The sequence below is a fragment of the Sander lucioperca genome, chromosome 18 (genome assembly GCF_008315115.2).
Source record: "Sander lucioperca isolate FBNREF2018 chromosome 18, SLUC_FBN_1.2, whole genome shotgun sequence".
In the NCBI taxonomy this organism is placed as follows: Eukaryota; Metazoa; Chordata; class Actinopteri; order Perciformes; family Percidae; genus Sander; species Sander lucioperca.
Genome location: NC_050190.1, coordinates 4014051 through 4037560, shown reverse-complemented (window position 1 = coordinate 4037560; position 23510 = coordinate 4014051). Strand labels below are relative to the sequence as shown.

General features: G+C 38.2%; 3 protein-coding genes across 7 annotated transcripts; 1 reads left to right on the top strand and 2 right to left on the bottom strand.

Annotated features, from left to right (window-relative positions):
* Positions 1-1706: 1706 nt before the first annotated feature.
* Positions 1707-7119, bottom strand: LOC118493691 (phospholipase B1, membrane-associated-like). 2 transcript variants are annotated; one of them, XM_035994383.1, is made up of 5 exons: positions 7046-7119; positions 6765-6823; positions 2590-2657; positions 2260-2303; positions 1707-1902 (listed from the first exon to the last, which is right to left on the bottom strand). In XM_035994383.1, the coding sequence occupies exons 1-5, from the start codon at positions 7074-7076 to the stop codon at positions 1778-1780; spliced, it is 327 nt and encodes a 108-aa protein (XP_035850276.1). In that variant the 5' UTR covers positions 7077-7119; the 3' UTR covers positions 1707-1777. The 2 variants fall into 2 exon arrangements, with proteins under 2 accessions (XP_035850276.1, XP_035850277.1); XM_035994384.1 differs by lacking the exon at positions 2590-2657.
* A 1780-nt stretch (positions 7120-8899) lies between these two features.
* On the top strand, positions 8900-14836 carry LOC116036801 (dr1-associated corepressor). Of its 4 annotated transcripts, none has more exons than XM_031280464.2 (6): positions 8900-8924; positions 9646-9718; positions 11071-11164; positions 12515-12631; positions 13117-13213; positions 13630-14836. In XM_031280464.2, exons 2-6 carry the CDS (start codon positions 9664-9666, stop codon positions 13654-13656), a joined length of 390 nt encoding a protein of 129 aa, XP_031136324.1. In that variant the 5' UTR covers positions 8900-8924; positions 9646-9663; the 3' UTR covers positions 13657-14836. The 4 variants fall into 4 exon arrangements, with proteins under 4 accessions (XP_031136324.1, XP_031136322.1, XP_031136325.1 ...); XM_031280462.2 differs by having other exon boundaries at positions 8906-9045; XM_031280465.2 differs by lacking the exon at positions 11071-11164 and having other exon boundaries at positions 8906-9045; positions 9646-9681.
* Positions 14837-15017: 181 nt separating this feature from the next.
* On the bottom strand, positions 15018-23188 carry LOC116036796 (activator of 90 kDa heat shock protein ATPase homolog 1-like). The gene is made up of 9 exons (XM_031280453.2): positions 22922-23188; positions 21112-21302; positions 18274-18356; positions 18060-18177; positions 17263-17354; positions 16951-17079; positions 16184-16285; positions 16001-16052; positions 15018-15472 (listed from the first exon to the last, which is right to left on the bottom strand). The coding sequence occupies exons 1-9, from the start codon at positions 22999-23001 to the stop codon at positions 15300-15302; spliced, it is 1020 nt and encodes a 339-aa protein (XP_031136313.1). The 5' UTR covers positions 23002-23188; the 3' UTR covers positions 15018-15299.
* Between the last annotated feature and the right edge of the window lie 322 nt (positions 23189-23510).

Here is a 23510-nt window from a genome sequence, read left to right as displayed (position 1 = left end):
TATATTAAATGACCTGTGACATCATTTATATATATATATATATATATATATATATGTGTATGTATGTATGTATGTATGTATGTATGTATGTATATATATATATATATATATATATATATATATATATATATATATATATATTGAAACCATGATATCCTTAGATCGTAGAAAGTCACTGTAGGGAGACCGGTGGTGATCCTAGAAAAAAAAAGAAAAAAAAGAATTAAGCATTTGGGAGGGCGTACATATAGCGTTACGTGTGTTTACACACCTTCACACAGAAAACGTTCATTGCCACTATGAACAATATGCTAGCAAAATAATACTATAAAAATAGAAAATACTGTCAGAAAATATGACAGAATAACCATATTTAATGATACCACCGTCTCTTTTAAACGATTATTGGCGTCATTGACCCACTCATTAACATTACCTCAATCACCATTCTCCGCAACATGTGAGGCGGGGCGTCCGTTATCATCAATGACATTGCTATTAATGTAGGCCAGCGCCTCCGCAGGGTCGGTGAACTTCATACGTTTCCCGTTGTGTGTGAACTGCAGTGTGGCTGGGTAGTAGAGGCCGAACTGGATCTTTGTGGCGTGGAGCTTCTTTTTGGACTCGGAGAAGGCTGCGCGTCGTTTGTTGACATCCGGGCTGTAGTCATAAAAGATGTGAAATCTTGATCCGTTGAAGGAGAACGGGCCCTTCTGTCTGGCGAGGCGTAGGATCAATTCTTTAGTTTGAAAGTGATGGAGCTTTGATAATGAATGGCCGTGGTCTATTGTCGCCATCTGTTGGTTTTGGGGCCAAACTCCTGTGGGCTCTATCCACCGACGGCGGCTTCTCAAAACTGTCTTCCCCAAGCACATCGATGAGTAGTTTGGTGATGAATTCTGTTGGTCGTGGACCCTCAACATTTTCTGATATCCCCACAATGCGTATATTCTACCGTCTAGTGTAGTTTTCCAAGTACGCCACCTTTTCCCTCAGAGCATCGTTCTCTTTAGCCAGCGAAGTTTGGGAAGCTTCCACACCGCTAAGTCTTTTGTCGAACTCAGTCAGCCCGTCCTCCACATCAGTAATTCGTTGGCCATACACACTCAGGATCGAATGTAGAGAGGCAATAGACGCCCGGTTCTCCTCCCGAAACGAGTTGATAGAGGCTTGCACAGCAGTAACTGCATTTGCCAGCGCGTCCATGTTGTTAGCATTAGCACCTGTTTCTGCGCTAACGCTAGCCGAGGAGTTCGAATCGCCCCGTGTTGTGGGTTTCCCACTTCGTTGTTTGGCCGGTTTGGGAGGCATTCATCCACTCATAAGGTAGTAAAGTCACTTAGTGTGTGTTTCCAATGGAGTTTGAATGGTTACGAGGTCCAAAATGTATAAATTTGATAGATTTCTGCGGAAGCTGTCGAAGACACGTCTACTCACTACTCATGCTCAAGCGCGCCCCCGTATAGTTTTTATTTTTTAACTTCTATTCTTATTTTAGTTTATATAGCCTATACCTCTTATTATTTTTTTTTTTACTTTCCCTATTTGTCTGTACTTACTTCTGTCCTGAATTTCCCCTCTCGGTTATTCTTATTTTTGATAATACAGCCATAAAGTTACACTCCTTTTTTATTTTATTTTTTTTTTTTTTTTTATAGACCCTCAAAATTCCCCCAAATGTCTAGCTCACAGAGAGAGGGGGAAAAAGAAGAAATAAATACCAAATTGAGTCAGAACATCTAATCTAAACTGTTGTGAGTGAGTGTCCAGCGGAGTCTTACAGCGTGTTGTGGCCGGTGACGGCGAAGTTGAAGCCGGTCTCGTTGACCGTGGTTGGCTGACCGTGGAAGGTCCTCACCGGGGATGGACCCAGCAGTTTGGGATTGTAGAGTTTGAAAATATCTGGACCAGACGAGATGTGATTTTCTCAAATGATACCTTCCAACATTTACCAAACCAATTTTTTTTATAAAGACATTGATTGTTATGGTACAACAAGCCAAGTCATCCTGGAATACAGGGCCTTTAGTTGTAGTTTTGCAAACATCTTCATGGAGTCAGAAACAATCTCAATCTCAGCCAAAGAATCACAGATGTTGCATCATTTAAAAATAGATAACTTATCCATAGATAGTTATCTAACTATCCTAGGTCGGCTAATCTAACTTGCTGACCTAGATATCGTAGTTCTTTTGGCTTTACAAATTTAAATTGTAATGAGATTATTCCTGCTAATCTTCTTGCTATAAACTAACTTACTTGCCAGTGTGATGACATTGTGATAAGTTCCATATCCTCCAATGCTGTAAGCAGAAGAAGGGAGAAGAGATAGTCTGTAATGAAAGTTCCACCAATAATAACATAAAACAACAGGTATAATGTGACTGGCAAGATAAGATAAAGTTAAATGAAGTAACTGAATGTGGCAAAAAACAATTAGCAGCTTTTAGAGCTGGTGACAGATTAGTATATATCCCCTAATGATAAACTTTGACAGGAAACTGATATTCAAAGCAGAGTTGGGATTCTTGATTGGTTTGTTGATTATCTCCCATGGAGCATTTGACTGGAGCTGTGGTGCTGATTTACCTCCAAGACACTTGGCGAAATTCAAAAGGTATTGATAAGATCGTAGAACCATTGGCCCCGATAGCTGTCTGCAACAAAGACACATACAATATTCTTAATGAAGAGAAACATGCTAATAATAAGTGTTTCCCCAGTGTACTGCAAGCCTGGTGGCCCACCGAGCCTAAGTTGCCCCCCACCAGGCCTAAGTCTCTTCTTAAACGTATATTTTTAAGATGTTTTTTTAAACTACAGTTTCAGTGGGGCAGCTCGGTTGGAAACTTAGATGTAGTAATATTTTTAAATCTCCAGTTAGCTTTTAGCACTGACTTAATGTAGGGCCCTATGGGATCTGTGTTTAGCTTTTTTAAATTCTCATTTTTGTGATTCCGTCCATGATTCTGTTATTATCACAGAAACTATTGGGCTCTACATTAATGCTGCTATCAGTCTGTGACTGGCCCCACCCGGGCCCTCGTCAAAAAAAGACACTTAGTTGCTTCCGGGCTAAACAACTTTCTGGGGGAAACCCTGCCAGTATTGTTATGTTTTCCAGATACTAGGCTAATAATAATATTAATAACAGTGGTGGAATATAATTAAGTACTTTTACTTAAATATGGTACTTAAGTACAGTTTTGAAGGTACTTGTACTTTACTTGAGTATTTTAATTATCTGCAACTTTCTACTTCTACTCCACTACATTTCAGAGGGAAGTATTGTACTTTTTAATTTCATCTCAGCCCCCCTAAAAATTATAATAATAAAATCAATTTTAGTGCTTCAAGTTAGAGTTTGCGAACGTGTCTGTTAGTGACAGAAGACAAACAGTTACAGGTTGAAAGGGCTTGAAACAGGTTTAATATCCTGTGTCGCTGTCGCAGATGCTATGACCCTGTAACCCAGTCAAAGAAAGGGTTAACAACAGAAACCTAGTGTTGGCCAATCGAAGGTGTTTGTGCCAGACAACCTTTGGCTGAGTCTCTAACTGATCTGTCAGAGGAAGAGTAGGAGTGTGGTTGTGAAGTTTAACGTTGGTAGTCCCCAGAGAAGAAGTTGGTCATTTCATGGTGCAAATTACAACCCAAATTGCAACTACAATTGCTGAATTTTAGAACATTGTATCAAATTGGTCGTTATTACTGTGACTTAAAAAGTGTCAGGTTTAGTTCCATCATAGTGTTAATAGTGTCAAAAAACGTTGGCTGACGTTGTTGTTCAGTAGCTGGCTCAGATTATCGGCAAATTAAATTACTGATTTAGCAGAGGGGGTTAACACTTTCGCAAAGCACTGTATCCGTGTCACATTCTCTGATCCTAGAATCACCCCTTTCCACTATAAGCTGTAATAGTTTCTAATGGTTTCTACTATAAGCTGTACTGGTTTCTAATGGTTTCTACTATAAGCTGTAATAGTTTCTAATGGTTTCCACTATAAGCTGTAATAGTTTCTAATGGTTTCTACTATAAGCTGTAATAGTTTCTAATGGTTTCCACTATAAGCTGTAATAGTTTCTAATGGTTTCTACTATAAGCTGTAATAGTTTCTAATGGTTTCCACTATAAGCTGTAATGGTTTCTAATGGTTTCCACTATAAGCTGTAATAGTTTCTAATGGTTTCTACTATAAGCTGTACTGGTTTCTAATGGTTTCTACTATAAGCTGTAATGGTTTCTAATGGTTTCCACTATAAGCTGTAATAGTTTCTAATGGTTTCTACTATAAGCTGTAATAGTTTCTAATGGTTTCTACTATAAGCTGTACTGGTTTCTAATGGTTTCTACTATAAGCTGTAATAGTTTCTAATGGTTTCTACTATAAGCTGTAATAGTTTCTAATGGTTTCTACTATAAGCTGTAATAGTTTCTAATGGTTTCTACTATAAGCTGTGATGGTTTCTAATGGTTTCTACTATAAGCTGTAATAGTTTCTAATGGTTTCTACTATAAGCTGTAATAGTTTCTAATGGTTTCTACTATAAGCTGTACTGGTTTCTAATGGTTTCTACTATAAGCTGTAATAGTTTCTAATGGTTTCTACTATAAGCTGTACTGGTTTCTAATGGTTTCTACTATAAGCTGTACTGGTTTCTAATGGTTTCTACTATAAGCTGTAATAGTTTCTAGTGGTTTCTACTATAAGCTGTAATAGTTTCTAATGGTTTCTACTATAAGCTGTACTGGTTTCTAATGGTTTCTACTATAAGCTGTAATGGTTTCTAATGGTTTCCACTATAAGCTGTAATAGTTTCTAATGGTTTCTACTATAAGCTGTAATAGTTTCTAATGGTTTCTACTATAAGCTGTACTGGTTTCTAATGGTTTCTACTATAAGCTGTAATAGTTTCTAATGGTTTCTACTATAAGCTGTAATAGTTTCTAATGGTTTCTACTATAAGCAGTAATAGTTTCTAATGGTTTCTAATGGTTTCTACTATAAGCTGTAATAGTTTCTAATGGTTTCTACTATAAGCTGTAATAGTTTCTAATGGTTTCTACTATAAGCTGTACTGGTTTCTAATGGTTTCTACTATAAGCTGTAATAGTTTCTAATGGTTTCTACTATAAGCTGTACTGGTTTCTAATGGTTTCTACTATAAGCTGTACTGGTTTCTAATGGTTTCTACTATAAGCTGTAATAGTTTCTAGTGGTTTCTACTATAAGCTGTAATAGTTTCTAATGGTTTCTACTATAAGCTGTACTGGTTTCTAATGGTTTCTACTATAAGCTGTAATAGTTTCTAATGGTTTCTACTATAAGCTGTGGTGGTTTCTAATGGTTTCTACTATAAGCTGTACTGGTTTCTAATGGTTTCTACTATAAGCTGTAATAGTTTCTAGTGGTTTCTACTATAAGCTGTACTGGTTTCTAATGGTTTCTACTATAAGCTGTAATAGTTTCTAATGGTTTCTACTATAAGCTGTAATAGTTTCTAATGGTTTCTTCTATAAGCTGTGATGGTTTCTAATGGTTTCTACTATAAGCTGTACTGGTTTCTAATGGTTTCTACTATAAGCTGTAATAGTTTCTAATGGTTTCTACTATAAGCTGTGATGGTTTCTAATGGTTTCTACTATAAGCTGTACTGGTTTCTAATGGTTTCTACTATAAGCTGTAATAGTTTCTAGTGGTTTCTACTATAAGCTGTAATGGTTTCTAATGGTTTCTACTATAAGCTGTGATGGTTTCTAATGGTTTCTACTATAAGCTGTACTGGTTTCTAATGGTTTCTACTATAAGCTGTAATAGTTTCTAGTGGTTTCTACTATAAGCTGTAATGGTTTCTAATGGTTTCTACTATAAGCTGTGATGGTTTCTAATGGTTTCTACTATAAGCTGTAATAGTTTCTAATGGTTTCTACTATAAGCTGTAATAGTTTCTAGTGGTTTCTACTATAAGCTGTACTGGTTTCTAATGGTTTCTACTATAAGCTGTAATAGTTTCTAATGGTTTCTACTATAAGCTGTAATAGTTTCTAATGGTTTCTACTATAAGCTGTGATGGTTTCTAATGGTTTCTACTATAAGCTGTAATAGTTTCTAATGGTTTCTACTATAAGCTGTGATGGTTTCTAATGGTTTCTACTATAAGCTGTACTGGTTTCTAATGGTTTCTACTATAAGCTGTAATAGTTTCTAGTGGTTTCTACTATAAGCTGTAATGGTTTCTAATGGTTTCTACTATAAGCTGTGATGGTTTCTAATGGTTTCTACTATAAGCTGTAATAGTTTCTAATGGTTTCTACTATAAGCTGTAATAGTTTCTAATGGTTTCCACTATAAGCTGTAATAGTTTCTAATGGTTTCCACTATAAGCTGTAATAGTTTCTAATGGTTTCTACTATAAGCTGTAATAGTTTCTAATGGTTTCCATTATAAGCTGTAATAGTTTCTAATGGTTTCTACTATAAGCTGTACTGGTTTCTAATGGTTTCTACTATAAGCTGTAATAGTTTCTAATGGTTTCTACTATAAGCTGTGATGGTTTCTAGTGGTTTCTACTATAATCTGTGATGGTTTCTAATGGTTTCTACTATACACTGTGATGGTTTCTAGTGGTTTCTGTAAGGATTTCACTGCCAATACAAACATGAACAGTTCCCTGTAAGATGATTAAAGATAAATAAATTGGTAACTATTTATATTTCACTTTTTCTACTATTTTTCCGCAGAAAGAAACATCACTTCTCTCACAGTTAAAGAGTCTCCCAGTGCAGTGATGACTTTGACGTCTGCAGCTCTGACATAATCCACTGGAACAGAAGACAAACAAGAAAACACATGAAGAGGAGCTCTGATAACCTTTTTCTTTAGTCCTTTAAAAAGTCTCCATGCATTTTCTCATGCAGGAATGGAAATGTTCATGTGTCTTACAAAATAAAAGCCTATACAATCTGTATGTCTCTCACATTAAAGGTAAAAGGGGACCAAAACGTTCCAAATATGGACAAACGTGTTGGTTAGGTGACACTCACCTGAGGTTGGGACAGTGGGAGATGGACTCATATCAGGGCAGTGGAACAGGGGATGTAACCGACGCTGGGGGGAATCTTTTTTAGGGTGAGCAGCTATTAAAAGAAGAGCAATCTATCACCGCTGCTCAATAATCACATACTGTAAGCAATATATTGTGTATCTCTAGTGTACTATCTAAAGCAGCCGACTGGCCACACATCTTGCATAAAACGGTATGAAACCTCTGCATAGGGCCTTCAAATGAGTGAGTTACAAAGTAAATGAAATGCTGCTGCATCCTTTTTCCGACTCGTTTTCTGTAGCTGAGGTCAGTGAATACGTCTGATATTCAATATAAAATCCAATACTGGGGCGCCCGGATAGCTCAGTTGGTGGAGCAGGCGCCCATATATGGAGGTTTGCTCCTCTGCGCAGTGGGCTCGGGTTCGGCTCCGACCTGCGGCCCTTTGCTGCATGTCATTCCCCCCTCTCTCTCCCCTTTCATGTCTTCAGCTGTCCTGTCAAATAAAGGCCTAAAAATGCCCAAAAAAGAATCTAAAAAACAAAAAATCCAATATTGGCCTGATACATTTCAGTTGCAGTAATGATTGATATACACTAGGACTATATTACAGTCAGTTTTAAAGCGTTTAGACTTTTATTTAACTTATTTAGAGTGACGGACGGTAACAACAACAGCAAAATAACTGCTTTGAAACCATATATATATATATATATATATATATATATATATATATATAATTGGTACTAAGAGTGAAAATGTAGACCAGAAAGAAACTGGTTTTGTTGTAATGTCATGCAGGTAATACAGTGTTAAATGTTTTTTAGGAGACAATACTTGGTTGAAATCTTCTTCCTTTAAAGTGTAGCCTGCAAGAGAAAAGAAAAAGTATATATAAAAGTCTGTTCCAGATACTGCACCCTGGTTCAAATCCACTGTGTGGAAGAGCTGACACGCTGTAACACAACTCATGAGAAGAGCTGCTTTTACTAATGTGAGAAACTCCTCACATCCCTCCACGCTGATATATTCTAACACTTACCGTCTGCATGACATGTAACAAATACACAGACTGCAAACAGCACACATGCTGTCAACATGTTGTCGTTCCAAAAATGGAATTAAAAATAAAGAATTGTCGTGCTGGTTGGAAGCTTTCTTGGTGTTAAAATAACCTTTGTAATGAGTGCTGATGAACCTTATCTTTGACCTTTGTAGTCATTAATGCAACCAAAGCCACCCAGGCACAGTCCGACTGGGGATCATCCATTTGTAATCGCCAGCAGGTCCAAATTAAAATGCCCATGTTGTCTAGATGGTCTTTAATTCTTCGACTCAGTAAATTGTCTGATTTTAAACATGACTTTGTAAATCCCTGGACGAATACGATAGGTAAAAGTTAGCATTGCTTGAGTCAGTTAAGTCTAAAAAGAGAAGAAAAAAACACCAGGTCAAGTGTCAATCATGTTCATGTCTTATTTTAAAAGAGCTAAACTTTCTTATTATCTGAATCATTTGGTTTTTTAATTTAATAAGAAATGAAATAAGATACCACCTCTAAAAAACAGCTTTGTTTACTGCATCTCATCTGCTGATAAAGACTGTAATAATTATTAAAACATAGCCTACGTAAAAAAGCTTATAAGTGGACCTTAAATTAATTTAAATTTAAATTTCATTTAAAATTACATTTAAAATAGAAGAGAAAATGGCCTTTCTCCAAACTTTTAATGTGATTTGGATTTTAAAATGATTATTATTATTTTTAAGGGAAAATGCGGGTTCATGACGTCATTATTGGGGTCACGCAGGGTTGACGTCAGGTGTGTGTGGGGTTTTTTTCCTCATCAGTTTTTTCACGTTAGTTCCTGCTGAAGGTAAACAAATGGGCTCAGCGGCGGTTTGCGGTGAAAATATGAAAAATGTGAACGAACAGCGCGGATTAAAGCGAGTGAAATGCCCGGACAGAAACGAAAATATAATGTACGGTTCCCTCCTGTAAGTAGACACTTTGTTTTAGTGTATTAAAGCTGATAAAAGGTAAAGATAAAAAAAAAATATATATATAAGCTAACGGTTAGCTGCGCTCATGTAGCATGGAGCTTCGGGAACACCTGCTGCTTTAGGGACCGTCGGAAACCTGGGTTATGATTAACACTGAGACTGTCAACCGTCATTTTTCATGATACCCGGGTTAAACTCGGGATAGAAGTAGGCTAGTAGAAGACACAGAGTGCAATATAACCTCTAAAAAAACAAAATAAGAAAAAGAAAGAACTTTAAAAAAAGCAGCTGAAAAAGAAAGACATTATTAAGGAAACACATAGACCCGCAGCATAATAAACAGATTAAGGTATACATTATGATTGTGAATAACTCATTTTGTGTGATGTAAATACAGATGGGTACAATCACAGGTTGTCACATGCTACCAAAATGAAGCATTTAATAAAACAGCAGCCGTTTAAACTTCAACTCATTTCTAGGGAGCAGAGATTAACGAGGAGCACATGAATGCAGCATTTTACCTTGACTTAATATGTCATTTCTCCGGCTGTCTCTGAACGTGGTGGACAGTCTTTGTTTTTTTGCTCCCAGGGTCGCATCAAAAAGATCATGCAGAAGGACACAGAGGTGGGGAGGATTGCGATGGCGGTTCCTGTGATCATCTGTATCCTTTTTAAACCTGTGTATGTATGTGTGTGTGTGTGTGTGTGTGTGTGTGTGTGTGTGTGTGTGTGGAGGTGTTGCAGCAGTAATGCTTCTTCCACCACTGTTGCGAGATGTATTTAAACATTTGTTAATACCCTCCAAGATCTCAAAGTATGCATTGTTTCTCCTCACAATTACAGTGTAGGGCTGAATGATTTTTGAAAATAATCTAATTGCGATTTTTTCCCCAAATATTGGGATTGGGATATCGATTATTTTTTAAGCTCTTTGTCTTCTGTATTATTCAACAAAGAGAAACAATAAATCATTTTATAGTATGAACAACACACAATTACACACTAGACAGTTAAAAAAGTAAAAATATAGTATATATACACACACACACACACACGTGTATTTTTTTACAGTGCACAGAGAGGAACTGCCTCCAGCCCCTCCCCCTCGTGAAGTTGCGTGCTGCCGAGTACACTTGTTCAGAGAGGCTAGTTAGCTAGTTGCTGGTGTTCTTGCCGTGGGATTAACTGTACTAATAAAACTGTTGAAACACCGCGGCCACGCTGCTGTGAAAGCTCCCCGAACGTCATTTATCAGAGTCTGGTTGTTACCCCTCTCAGTGGCAGCTCCTCCACTCATATCTTTATAACGGAGCTAACCGCTAATCAGAGCTAGCTAATAGTTGCCAACCGAGCCTTCAGGTCTGTCTGTATCCATTAACTGCACGTATGGACTCGAACCAGAATAAAACCCTTCATTTTATTAAAATGGCTGTAAAAGTTTTAAACTACAACTCAGAGTTGTTTGAATGACAGAAATCAGCTCAAGGTACAGTGTAGCGTTAGCGTGCTAGTTGATGCTTTCTCTGCGGAGTGCAGACTGATTTGCTCTCACGAGTCATGTGACCAAATCGCAGCCTTTGCGATTAGGAAATCGCGTTTTAACACATCGCGATATTATCGCAAATGCAATTAATCGTTCAGCCCTATTACAGTGTATTATTTTTCATCAGTGTAGAAAAAAGCCTTTTAAGAACTGCATTGAGAGCATCATGGGACACAGAACTCTCCACTGAAACCTGAACGGATGGATGTCTTCCAGGTTTTGCAGTTTAATACACTGCTACTTTTAAAAGAGCCACTAATGAACAAAACAAAGTGCTGCAGCAGTAAATAATTCAATAAAATGTACCAAAACAATATCCCTGCAGGTGATGCAATCGGCTTTCTGCAGGGAACTGTCAAATATATATATTTATTTATATATATATATATATATAGACAACGGTGACTGTATTTTGGCTTTGTCTCGTGTAGAGATGTCGATGTCTGTAAAGTCCTGAACTGCAGAGATCAGCTCGAGCGCTGGAAATATTCCTCAAGTCTCTGCTCACCAAAATCTGTCTGATAACTCAGGCGGAGCTCAGCACCGTCGTGTCCGTCGCTCACATGTGAGTACGCCCGTTGTTCCACCTTCACAAAGGCGTAGAAGTCCGAATGAAGCTGCCCACTTAATCGGGACGTATTTCTGTTCAACAGCTTCTGTCTGTTTGGTTTGTACAGGACTGGAGTAGGGCCTCGCCATGTGAGGAAAATGTCTAGTTGCGATTATGTTGACTGATATTGTGACTGAGATATAATTCACGATATTGGAGGGAAAGGTACTTTTTGTATCATTGTCATTTTCATTGGAGGATGAAAATGGGTCTGGAGGATCTGTAGGCCGGGACGTCTCTGCAGCACCACAAAACTTCATTCAGAATGGTTTGACACATATTTTGCCTTTAACAAATATTGCACCTCCCCACCCCCACGATTTGCACTAGTCCATATTGCACTTTCGATGAAGTTGCAGTTATTTGTGCAGGCCTAGATTGGATATATATGGCAGTATATCTGTAGTGAAGAACAAACCAGGACTAAATCAGCTGCAATGCATTCACTGCCTGTATGCCAAACTAATAGTTCACAGTACGCACTACATACTTATCGTCATAGTATAGTGATTTTGGCAATTCGTATTCAAGAAATGGAAGAAATTATACTGATGGATGTCGATCAAACTGCGACTTTGGTGGGCTGCTGCAAATTCAACTCACAGAAACCAATAACTTTCTCAACATGTAACACTTGTTTGGGTATTTTCTTACATCTTCCACCGTTAATTTGAAAACACTCAAAAATGAAACAAATTAAGACTGCATATCCTTAACTTAGCGTGAACACACTACAAACCCCAAATGTAATGGCCTTTGGAATTAAAATAGCCCCACATCATCACATACCCTTCACCATACCTAGAGATTGGCATGGGGTACTTTTCATAAAATCATCTCTCAATGCAAATCAAACCAGCTATTAGGCTAACTGAAATAAAACCATACCAATCTCTAGGTATGGTGAAGGGTATGTGATGATGTGGGGCTATTCTAATTCCAAAGGCCAAGGGAACTTTATCAGGATGCATAGTATCCTGGATCCATGAAATAACTGGCCTTTAAAAATAAACATCTGCCTGCCTCTATGGGAATTTAACATAGGGGTGTACTTACTTATGCCCCCTGTATTTTAAGGAAGAACATTTATTTATTTACGATACATTATTCATTCACAAAGAAAATTGGTGTCCTTAAAGATTGGATTTTTCCAAATTTTTTTAATTAAGGAATTAAGATCAATTTCCAAAAGATGATTTTTTTTATACCTCTTTTTAGTTAACTTTAGCAGAGGTTCATAAACTTATGCTAAGCACTGTATATGAATTGTGGACAATGAATGTATTCTGTTATGTTGCTGTGTAGGAAGCAGTGCATAGAGTCAGAGGAGCACTTCCACTTCCTCAGAGACCGGGCGGAACGAGCCACATCTAAGGCAAGCCAGAAGGACAAAAGAGGGATGAGCATGTGGCCGATGTACAGGTAGAGACCCAAAGATTTCTCATCAGCACTTTTAGAAGCATTAAAGAATAGTACAGTTCCAATAAAATATTGTTCAAGTGTGGTAAAAATTGCCTTAGTTTTGTATATTGAAACTATTTGTTCTTGTTGTACTTGTTGTAAATTACACAAGTTCACTTAAATGGGAAACTGAAAAAGGTCTTTGTCTTGTGGCTACAGTATATCTATATTAAGGCTGCAATGTTTATTTTCATTATTGATTTAATCTATAGATTTATTTCACAATGTCGAATAAACGCTTGGTCTATGAATTGCTTGTTTTTGTTCGACCAACAGTCAAAGACTTAAAAAGGTTAAATTACCATTCATGCAACGAAAAAGCAGCCAATCCTCACATTTTAGAAGCTGGAATCAGAGAATGTTTAATTACTCATTTAGTGTTGATTGACTATCCAGTTAATTGACTAGTCTGTCAGCTCTGATGTCAATTTGACATGATCTTTCAGGACCAACTGGCATGACATTTCTGTTAAGAAGGCTGACGTGGTAGACGTGGCGCCACGACGGAGCCTCGACTCGCTGGACAACGACTCCAGCTCCGGGGTACGTATTCTACGTCTGACAACACTTCAACTCACATTCAGGTTGTGGTTTTTAGCACCCATCAGTAGAGCAGGTTATATATAAAAAGTTAGATGCTCTTGCTCAGTGGCACTTTTGCAGCTGTAGATAGTTTGTAACGATGACTCTCGCTCAACAAGGCTTAAAGGATATGTTATCATAGCGACCCCATGAGGCTGTAATGTTCATTACACTCCAGATAACAAAGACTATTCTTAGATTCTCACCTAAACTAGGGTTAAAAAAAAAGAGATGTTTGTTCTTTGCAATCAGAGGAAAGGCCATGTTGTTGTAGTGTTGTTGAGTAGACGACAAGCAATTCTAAAAGATGCAGGTTATTATGAGTTTATTAAGCTTCACGAGAGTTTGAAGTGACTCGCGTCCTGTCTTTCTTCCAGGAGTCGGAGCTCTTCATCTGCCTTTGAGTGAACAGAGGAAAGTGCTGTGCACTTACTGCAGCAAATCATTTCATCATGTCACTTTTGTTTAAATGTTTATCTTCATTTCAACTTTGCTGGGCCAGGTCACAATTAATGTGGGGATATCAACTATAAAAAAAACAAACATTTTGTTCGTGTGTTGGGGGGGAAAAAAAACATTTAAGTTATATGTTAGACCTTTGGCTGCCAGTTTTTTTTTTATTTCATTTTGAAAAAAAGAAGACATGTTGTGGAGAAGCCTGTGTCCTTTGTTTGTAGATGTGTGTTAGGAGGACAAGAAGAACTTGAATGCTCTGTGTAAGTTTGCACTAAAGTATAATGAACTTAAATTATGCAATATAAATTGCTTCAGACTTTTACATTTTTTTTTGTTCAGAAATTTGCCTTAAACCTTTGTTTTAGTTGAAAAGAAAATATGTTAGGCTCTGGTCAAATTGTTACAATTTCGATAGTAATAGTCAATAGGTCTCTAGTTTGAATCCCAGGTTTCCATACCATTTTATGCACCAGCCATTAAAACTAAATTAAGTGCTTATTTTGCTGAATAGTGGCCCAAATAGTTTGTTTGGATAGTTTAATTTTTAAAGCACTTGTAAATTAATGTTTTAAAGACAGTAAACCCTTTGCATATGAAATCAAATTGTAAATAAGTTAATTTCAACTTCTGTGATTTAATGTTCAAAGATGTGCCCACATAAATAAAAACAAATCAAGCACATACAGGGATTGGTTTATTCCAAGAAACTAATCTTTTTACATGGTGAAGGGATGAAAATGAAGAATAAATAGATGAATTTTGTTCTGAAAACCTTTACTGAAAATTTACATTTTGAAGCCAAATCTAGCAAAATGTCTCTCGAGTTACTACACTAGCTGGCTGCATAAGGAATTGAAACATCCATTTTCATTATCGTTGAAAACACTGAAACATTTGCGCTGAGGTTGCTGCTGATGGTCCGAGCGGATCTCATCTCCCTGACAGACGGCGGGCTCGTAATGAGCATCAAGTCTCAAACAAACAACGGAGAGTACAGAACTGCTTAGCTCTAAGTGACAGACGTTACGAGTACAGTTCATATCCAGTAGTCATTCCTCGGTCTGGCAGTTTGAAATAAAACATGCATCTTCACTACAGTTACACTTGAAGAGTAAAATAGGTAAAAAACAAAAAAATCCTTTTCAAAGCAACAATTTTAAAATAAAAGACAAGCCAACATGTATTTTAAAGCAACACCAAAGATTCTTTTGTACCTTTGCGGCCCTCTATCCTCTATTCGAAGAGGAAAAGTGCTTTGGTGTTGCTTTAACTCTTGCATTAATTACATATTTATAGAAGTGGAGGCTAATTTGCATTAGTGGTCCAATAGACTTCTTTGCTTTATTAGATACCTTTTCCATCCAGAGTCCCAAAGGCAGTCCATTTACACTCCTGTGAACAACTGACCCAAACACTGACGGGGAGAAATCTAGATTTAAATATGTTGAAAAATTAACAGGTGACAAATGGCCCCACTCATTGTCTCTATCATTAACTCGTGCTAGACTTTACGGGACATCTTGTGCCAGAGAGATCGAAGAACAAGAAGTTTTAAAATGTCAAAACAGATGAAAACTACAGTGAACCATCTTCAGTAGAGTCGCGCTCCATAGCCAAATGTCTGTTTAATAGCTTCAAAGTAGTATCTCTTCCAGCCCTCTTTCGTCCGCTCCTCCTCGTTGTCCGGGACGCCTCGACACTCCACCTTCAGCTCCGTCTCGCTGCTCCGGTCCAGGAACGTCATGGTGATTGTCGCGTAATGCTCTGTGGAGCACAAACACTCACACGTTAGCGTCGCAAGCTGACGCTGCACACAAAGTTAGGCCATAAACTTCATTGGTAAATAAACACTGCAAATATATAATAAACCCAGACAGGTCACAATTCATTCTACATTTTGTTCTACAATTTCCCATTAATAGACCACTGATTAATATGACTGCAGTCTAAGACATTCCTTATTCACCAATCTGCCCAGTTACAGTACGTTGTCTTATGGACGGTTGATTAATATATCCATTACTTTTCTCATAAATTATATACTTGTATAACAAAGGTATGATGAAATTGCATATCAAATGAACAGAACTCGAGGAAAGGGAACAGCCACATTTTACTAAATAGATTGTTATATATACACGTGTGTGTGATAGATAGATAGATAGATATACACATATATAGTGAAGTGTGTTTGAATGGCTGGACTTATTTAAGTAAAATGTATTTCTTATGGCAGCCAGCCACATACATTTGTGTGACTTTAAATATAAAAAAATATATAAATAAACATACCACAGGGCCAGTTGTTATACCTCCACTTCATAACTATTTTCTCATCAGGTACCTGTTGGAGAGAGGACTCATTTTTCATTTGACGGTCATGTGGAAGCATAGAGCACAACAAAATGATCATGTACAAAAATCTTCATATTCCATATTATGTTATGGTTTAAAAGGGTTCCATGTCCATCTTACCAGCTCTGTGAATTCGCCGAAAACATTTCCTTCTAGCAGGCGAAACTTTCCGCCCCGCTCTCCTTCCACTAAAGCTGGAGCGTGCGTGAATGCCTGGACCATCTGCAGATTGACAGAAAACACTTCAAATCAGATAATGGCTCGTTCGAGATGAGTCTGCACAGAATCGATCACCGGCAATCGCTGCCCACTGCATGCCGGTTAGATTTGTGTCCGACTTGATCCCGACTTGCTCTGACGTCATGCACACATGGGCAACAATAACTTCACGAGATCAAGAGATTTTAACTGTTATTTGTCTGATTTAAAGGCTTATTCTGTACAAACCACGTGTGGCTGGTAGTTACGTTTAGAAGTCAGAGAGACTAAATCCGTTAGGGTTACGGATCATCTACAGTGTGTTGTTAATTAAAATCAGCAACAGCTCGCATGTAGAGCATTTTGAGAGCTACTCTCATGATTAAAACAACTGGAGACTGTGTACAAGCTGATATATGGGTCGGTGTTTCTGTGACTTCCTGTTCGGCCTGAAGGCTGCTGGAATCGGCTGGAAACTGTCCAACTTGACAGCGGATTGTTGTCACCTGCTCTCATCCACTTTACAGGCAAGGCCCAGTTCATCTCGAACGGGTCTATTGATTGGATGAAGTCTTACACCTTTGTAACCTAAAAAACGTCAGGGTTTTTCCTGCATAGAGGAATTTTAGGCGCATTTGTTTGCGTGTTCTTTCGGCTGCAGACCCATAGGACAGACAAGTGATGCTCACCTCCTGGTTGAGGAAGACCCTGTAGAGATCCGGCGGCGAGGTGAGGAACTTTTCCTTCATGCTGAACTTACAGGTGGGGATCTTTACGCCGGTGTTGACTGGAGCAGTTGTGCTGCCTGAGGAGGAAATCTGTTCCACACAACAAGAACACAAGTCTACTGAGAGAAGATCACTGCTGCACTGCCGCCAGGAAAACACTGATGGTTCATAACGGACGATTCGGTTACAGTTAATAAGGTAATAATTTAGGGACAAGGACTTTGTTTGAAAATGTCAAATGTAGCTGGTGGTGATTTGTACTGAGTGACGAACCCGAGTTCTATCCTGCGTGGCTTTGGACTGTGATGTGGACTGCACCTTGGCCACACCGTTGGCTGTAGGCAGGATCATTCCCTGTGTGAACTCTGCAATAGAAAATTAAAACCAATGAGCTGAAAACAAACTCTTCTTCATCACTGAATTTGAAGTACTCTAATAAACAGCCAAATACAAAGGAATTCCACTCTAAACATATACAAAATAATTGAATTCTAAAACTCTTCATTGGATAAATATTAAGGATTCAAAAAGAGACAACATTGTTAGAAAGGTTACACATGTTCAACAACAATACCCATTGTAATTGTCGTGTCAGTTCCCAAGAAGAAAACGACAGTTCTGTCAAAATGAACAGTTTCATATCTAGCAAACTTAAATTTCACGGCTTATTCCATTTTGTGAAGGGCTTATTGCATGGGTGGCATATGGTCTTAACTAATATGCAAGGCACATTTTTATAACAATCCAAGGCACAGTGTAGGGTTTGAGCAAAATTAAAAATGTCTATATTTTGCATGGCAATATGCATTTGAAATGTTTTTTTTTTTTATCCGTTATTTGCCACAGAGCACTTTTTAACCTCACTAAATATACTTTACAGGCTTATCTTTGTAAACCCTAAATCTTAAAAATGACCCATCAAGACTCTGTTAAAGGTCACGTTGCGTTTCCCGATCATTTAAATTACAGGTGAAAAGATGTGGCCGTCAATTTGAGACCGATAACTGATGCTTTTGTTGCAGTTATTATGGCTGATTGTTGCTTGCGAGATGGAGACTGGTTTTACTCGCCTGTTTTTAAGAACCCAACGTAGCTTCCCAGGGCCTCGCGGATTTTCTCGGCTCCTTTTGTCTTCATCAGGTTGCTCAGTGGCGTTTCGGGTTCATCCTTATTCAACGATACAGCAATCTGGCCAAAGATCACAGGACGGGCATCACCACACCGTTCCTACACCACTCGGTACGTTTGAGACATCACACACACACGTTCTTTGGTGAAACTTACATCAAGATCCTCCATGTCGTTCTCGTCAGAAAGGTTTGGAACCTCAATTGTTCCTGTATATTTGACTCCTGCTTTTGACTCCCCTGGGAAAATAGAGAGAATGCAGATGTCAGCGATTCAACGTCTCTTCTTTCATCTTCTCTTTTCTATTTGTAAAGTTTATTTATGCACATTTTTCAATATAACAATATAGAGGCAAGCACATAGAAAAGGACAAAGTTAGACAATAAACCAACAAAGAACAAAAATCAAAACAAAAACAGCCAGCACTCGCTGGTACAAAGACGAGAAATGATTAATGTCAATTCATTAGATGAGATGCCCCAGAATGTTGTAGAATTTTTTGTCATCTGTAAAGAACAACTTGTTAGCTAACACTTGCTAAGGTCCTAAGGAGTATCACTGTTGATGGTAATTGTTGATTTTGTTTAGATGTGCCAAATTGTAATTATATAAAGTGATTATTGGTCGGACCGTTGAGCTAAAGCTATGCGAGTGGCAGCTGTCACTTGTTGTCTTAGCAACTCCAAACATCCTGGGGTGTAGCTGCCTCAAGCCAGAGAAATTCAACACACGCTCTGCTTTTTGGTTAATGATTAATGCTTTGTTTTTTATTGATGAGGACAAATGGTTGATCATAATAGTAATATAAGATGTATCCTGGTATTCATTTAAAACTTGAATTTGTTAGAAAAAGTAATAACCTATTTTTAAATTTGACTGAAAGAGACAATTATATTGTTAATCGCAATTAATTCCGAGACAATTAACTGTATATTCAAATTTTGAATTGTTACAGCTCTACAATGTCCCAGGGTGTGGATACAAAAAAAACAAAAAAACAACAACAGGTCCCAGTTTGTGGTCTTTCCCTCCTGATGCGTTCTATGAAAGGGCCCCAGATCTTCTTAAACTTAGCATGAGAGTTAGACAAAGAAAACCAAATTTCTTCAAGGTGCAAACAAGAAACCATATAATTTAGCAACTTTTTGATGCAGGGAGGTGAAGTTGACTGCCATTCTCTTAAAATTACCCGTTTTGCAATGACCATACCAAACATGAGGGTTTGTAGCGGAGGGAGGAGCCAGAGAGGAGTCGGAGCAGCCCAGTATCACCAAGAGACAGTCAGGAGCCAGTTGTCTGTTACATACGACACTGTACAAATTAAAATGTCGACCCAAAAACCTGTGAGTTTAGAGCAGGACCAGAAAAGTCACCCAAGAGTTCCGTCAGCTGACCTATATTTATCACAGGTGGCAGAAACAGGGGGAAGATTCTATTCAGTTTAATCTTGGAAAAGTGTAACTGGTGAATGACTTTAAAGTGAACGACACCAAGGCAACCGTTGCTCCAAGCTGGGCCGTCGCCCTAGTTTTTGTGGTGTGTCCCGCGCTGTCACTATGCAACGGCCTTCAATGGCCTTTATTTGGATGATTCAATCTGCGAGGGCTGACTAGCCAATCCATCTGATTGGCTGTTAAGCTTGAAAACGGTAGTGAGGAAACGACTGTGAGAGCGCACACAGAAGGCTTTTCTCATTTTTTCTCTCATCTGATCAATCGATTGGAATATTTTGGAGTATATATATTGGAGTTTTTGCACATTATGCCCATAAGATGGCAAATGTATACAACAAGATACATATACATAACTACTTGTGTAGGTGTTTTTATTTCAGCATAAACATGTCTTTTAAAAGATCGACATATACCGACACATTACAAAATAAACTAATGTTAATAAACACGGGGACGTACAACAGTCTGCAGCTAGACACAGAGTGGCTGCACTATGGCCACTGCCAGAGTCAAAAAAACAACACAGGTTCGACTAAATGGTGCGTTTACTTAAAACTGGTAATTCTCGTGGTGCATCAAAGCTATTGTAAAATACCCTTTTCTCATTTGTTTTTGTTGTTTAACAGCAATTGATGGAAGTTGAGGGAAGTTACTGTTATTACATTTTTATTAAGTTATTTAAATTTGACCATATGGCCTAGGTAATGAACAAGCTGTTTTTTAATGTCGCTGACTGTTGTTTTATGCTCTTCTTTGAAAAAAAAAAAAAAAAGAATATATTTTTCAAAAGTATCTAAACCAAAGAGACTTTGTCAGTGCAGGTAAAAGTCATGGCTTAGAGGCACATTACCGCCACCACATGGACTAGAGTCGCTAAATTCTTATTATGGGCTCTGTCATCAGTCTCACTCGAGAGCGGCTAAGACAAGTGCAACACCTAGTGGTACAATGTGGTGAACCGGTCCGGTCCGATATTTGACTGGATATCAAATCGGTTTGAAAGTTTTTACACCGGCCGAAGCCTAGCGGGTTGAGCAATTTTTTAGTTGCATAGTGATTTTATTTTAATATTAGGTTTTAAGAAAAAATTGGCTGAAAACGAGGCACCAGTAAGTGATGCAGCATTACAATGTTCAATCACAGGCCACCTGGGGACTAGCCCGAAATCCCCTCCACCCCCAGCCAAAGATTGATTCCAGAAAACCCACGCTCTGGCGTTACAGGCCCAGTAGTAATGTTGAAAGACGTGTGGGGGGGGCTTGAAGCACAGATAAGAAAACTTCTTTTAATCAGCTGTTGAGTCCTCTACTACCTTTTTTTATTTTAAGAAGTATTTGACTGTGAAAATAAAAGAATGGCCATTACAGGAAACATGAACTGCAGTATGCAGGTTATGATAGTTTCCTATGTATTCATCCTGCAGCGAAAGCAGCAAACAGTCACCACCACTGTTAGCAGACCTATGCCCAATTCCATGCATACATATTTAACTTAATTCCCCCCAAAACAAAACCAACAGTAGCCTCAGTCTTTTACTCACCGGTCCAGGTAGCTTTCAGGCTCCATTCATAAAAGAAAATAAGTTTCCCCTTGCGGTTGTTAATGGAGGCCTCTCCTTCCACCTTGCTGACTTCGGTCACCTCACAACTCCCCTCTTCGTTCTCCACGCTCAGCCCGAGGAGCAGGAATTTTAATTTGTCCGACGACCAGCTTGTTGCATCGCGCTCAGTCCTGCAAAGTGAGCACATCCAAAATGAGTGAACAACACAAATATGCATCTCCTTTGTCTGTATTAGAGCTGCTAAGATTAATCGTTTAGTAAATTAATCGCCAACTATTTTGTTAATCGATGCAAAATTCTCTGAATCCAGCTTCTTAAATATGAATATGTTCTAGTTTCTTCTCTCCTCTGTGACAGTAAACTGAATATATTTGAGTTGTGGACAAAACAAGACATTTGAGGACGTCATCTTGGGCTTTGGGAAACACTGATATACATTTTTTTTTTTTTTTTCTGACATTTTATAGACCAAACTAATCAATTAACCCAGAAAGTAATTGTCAGATTAATCGTCTATGAAAATAATCGTTAGCTGCAGCCCTAGTTTGTATACTGTGCTACTTTTCTGAAGAGACAAAGCTTCTAACAGACATCAGTATACTACTGACCAATTAATTATTGTTGTATAATATAATCAGCTTCAAACTTGCCTGAGAAGATGGTTCACTATTACAGTCCTATACGTCAGAGTTACATTATTACAGCGAAGTGTAGTTTGTTACAGGGAGGCTTTACTGTATTACTACCAATGACAACATAATTCTGACAAAACATACATGCAGACATGACGTCATACGTGATGAATTACCCATCTCTAGCTGGCTTTTTATACTGAGCTGACTTAACTTATTACTTACAGCTGTCTGGAAGTCAGAACAACTCATACAACAGTCTAACATTGTATGATAAAGTGTGGGAAAACTGCAGTAATATGCACACAGTAACTCAAATGGTTTGAAACATTTAGTGGTATGTTCAAACCCCAAAGGGACTACAGACAGCTTTATCTCAGAAGTGCCATTTTAGAGTCCAGTAGCAAATTTAATTTATGAGTGGCAGGAGGCCTTTGGGGCTCCGAACTTTCATCCCTCACTTCCACAGCCAGCTAGCATGTGTCTGAAGTCACCAAAGCTGCATTTTGGGAAACGAAGACATTTTTTTAACTCTTAAAAGAAACACTCACTTGATATAAAGACAAAAGAAGAGATCACTTGAGTACATACACTGTATAGAAATGTAATCATGACAATACCATCTGGAGTCCTTTTGGGTTCTGGAACAACTATTTAGATTTGTCAGATGAAACTGAATGTTACTAATTATAGCAGCATACAGTTAATTATGTATTCACCATGTGCTGTTATCCGAATATGTATGGCCACCTAAATACTACTACTTCGTTCACAACGTGATAGAAACCACTGTCAGAATATGTTTAACCATATACTTACACTATACAGTGCGTTGTATAACAAACCGACATGTTGTCAACCACCACCGACGGCTCCATACATGAATTAGAAGCTACAGTAGCTAGCTACAAGCGAGGCTAACTTGAAAACGGTAAGGGTAACGTTAGCTCGGTTAAATCCGTCAAGTGTGAATATTTACTTTAATAATACTCTACATTATACAGTCAGGGCTGTCTATGGATAATTGAATGACACTAATCTATCTGCATATGGGACAAAAATCCAAAAATAGCAGCTGTAGCTTGACATTAATAGGAGCTCACTGTGTTAGCATTAGCAGGTTAGCTAGCAATCAGTGTCCTTTCTTTATATCTCACCAATGCCAGTTGTTGACATTAGTCGCATCGGCTCTCTCCTCCACAATCCAACGAGGGTCCCCTTCTCCCCATTTAGCCATGTTGAGCCCAGAGTTTTAATGTGTAAGGTTGGGCAGACAGCGGGTTTGTTTGCTGGTGACTGTCCCGGTGCACGTTGTTTCTAGAAGACTCTGGACTGCTGCTGTATCTCGCGGTGCTCCTGCGTTTATCCGCCGTGCACAGAAATTGCTGGAAACCGCTGGAAACGCGAGGTAAAAAAAGTTCCCCCTGCCGGAAGTATTTTCTGAAGAATAGTTCCGACTTCTGGAAAGAAAGAAAACTTAAAAAAAAGACAAAAAAAACAAAAAACAGATGAGAAGTGTTTTATGACTTTTATCAGTAAAATACCCTCGTTTTTTCTCGCGCGTTGAAATACAGTATGCATTTTAATTTCAGACAAAATTACAACATATGCATGTTCCTTACAGAGGTGGAAAAATAGGCCCTTCAAATATTTTACTTAAAGCTGCAGTATGTCGTTTATTGTTGGCATCATTGCTAAAAAAAATCATAATAAGCTTTCAGAATATTGTAATTCGAATGGTTTTAG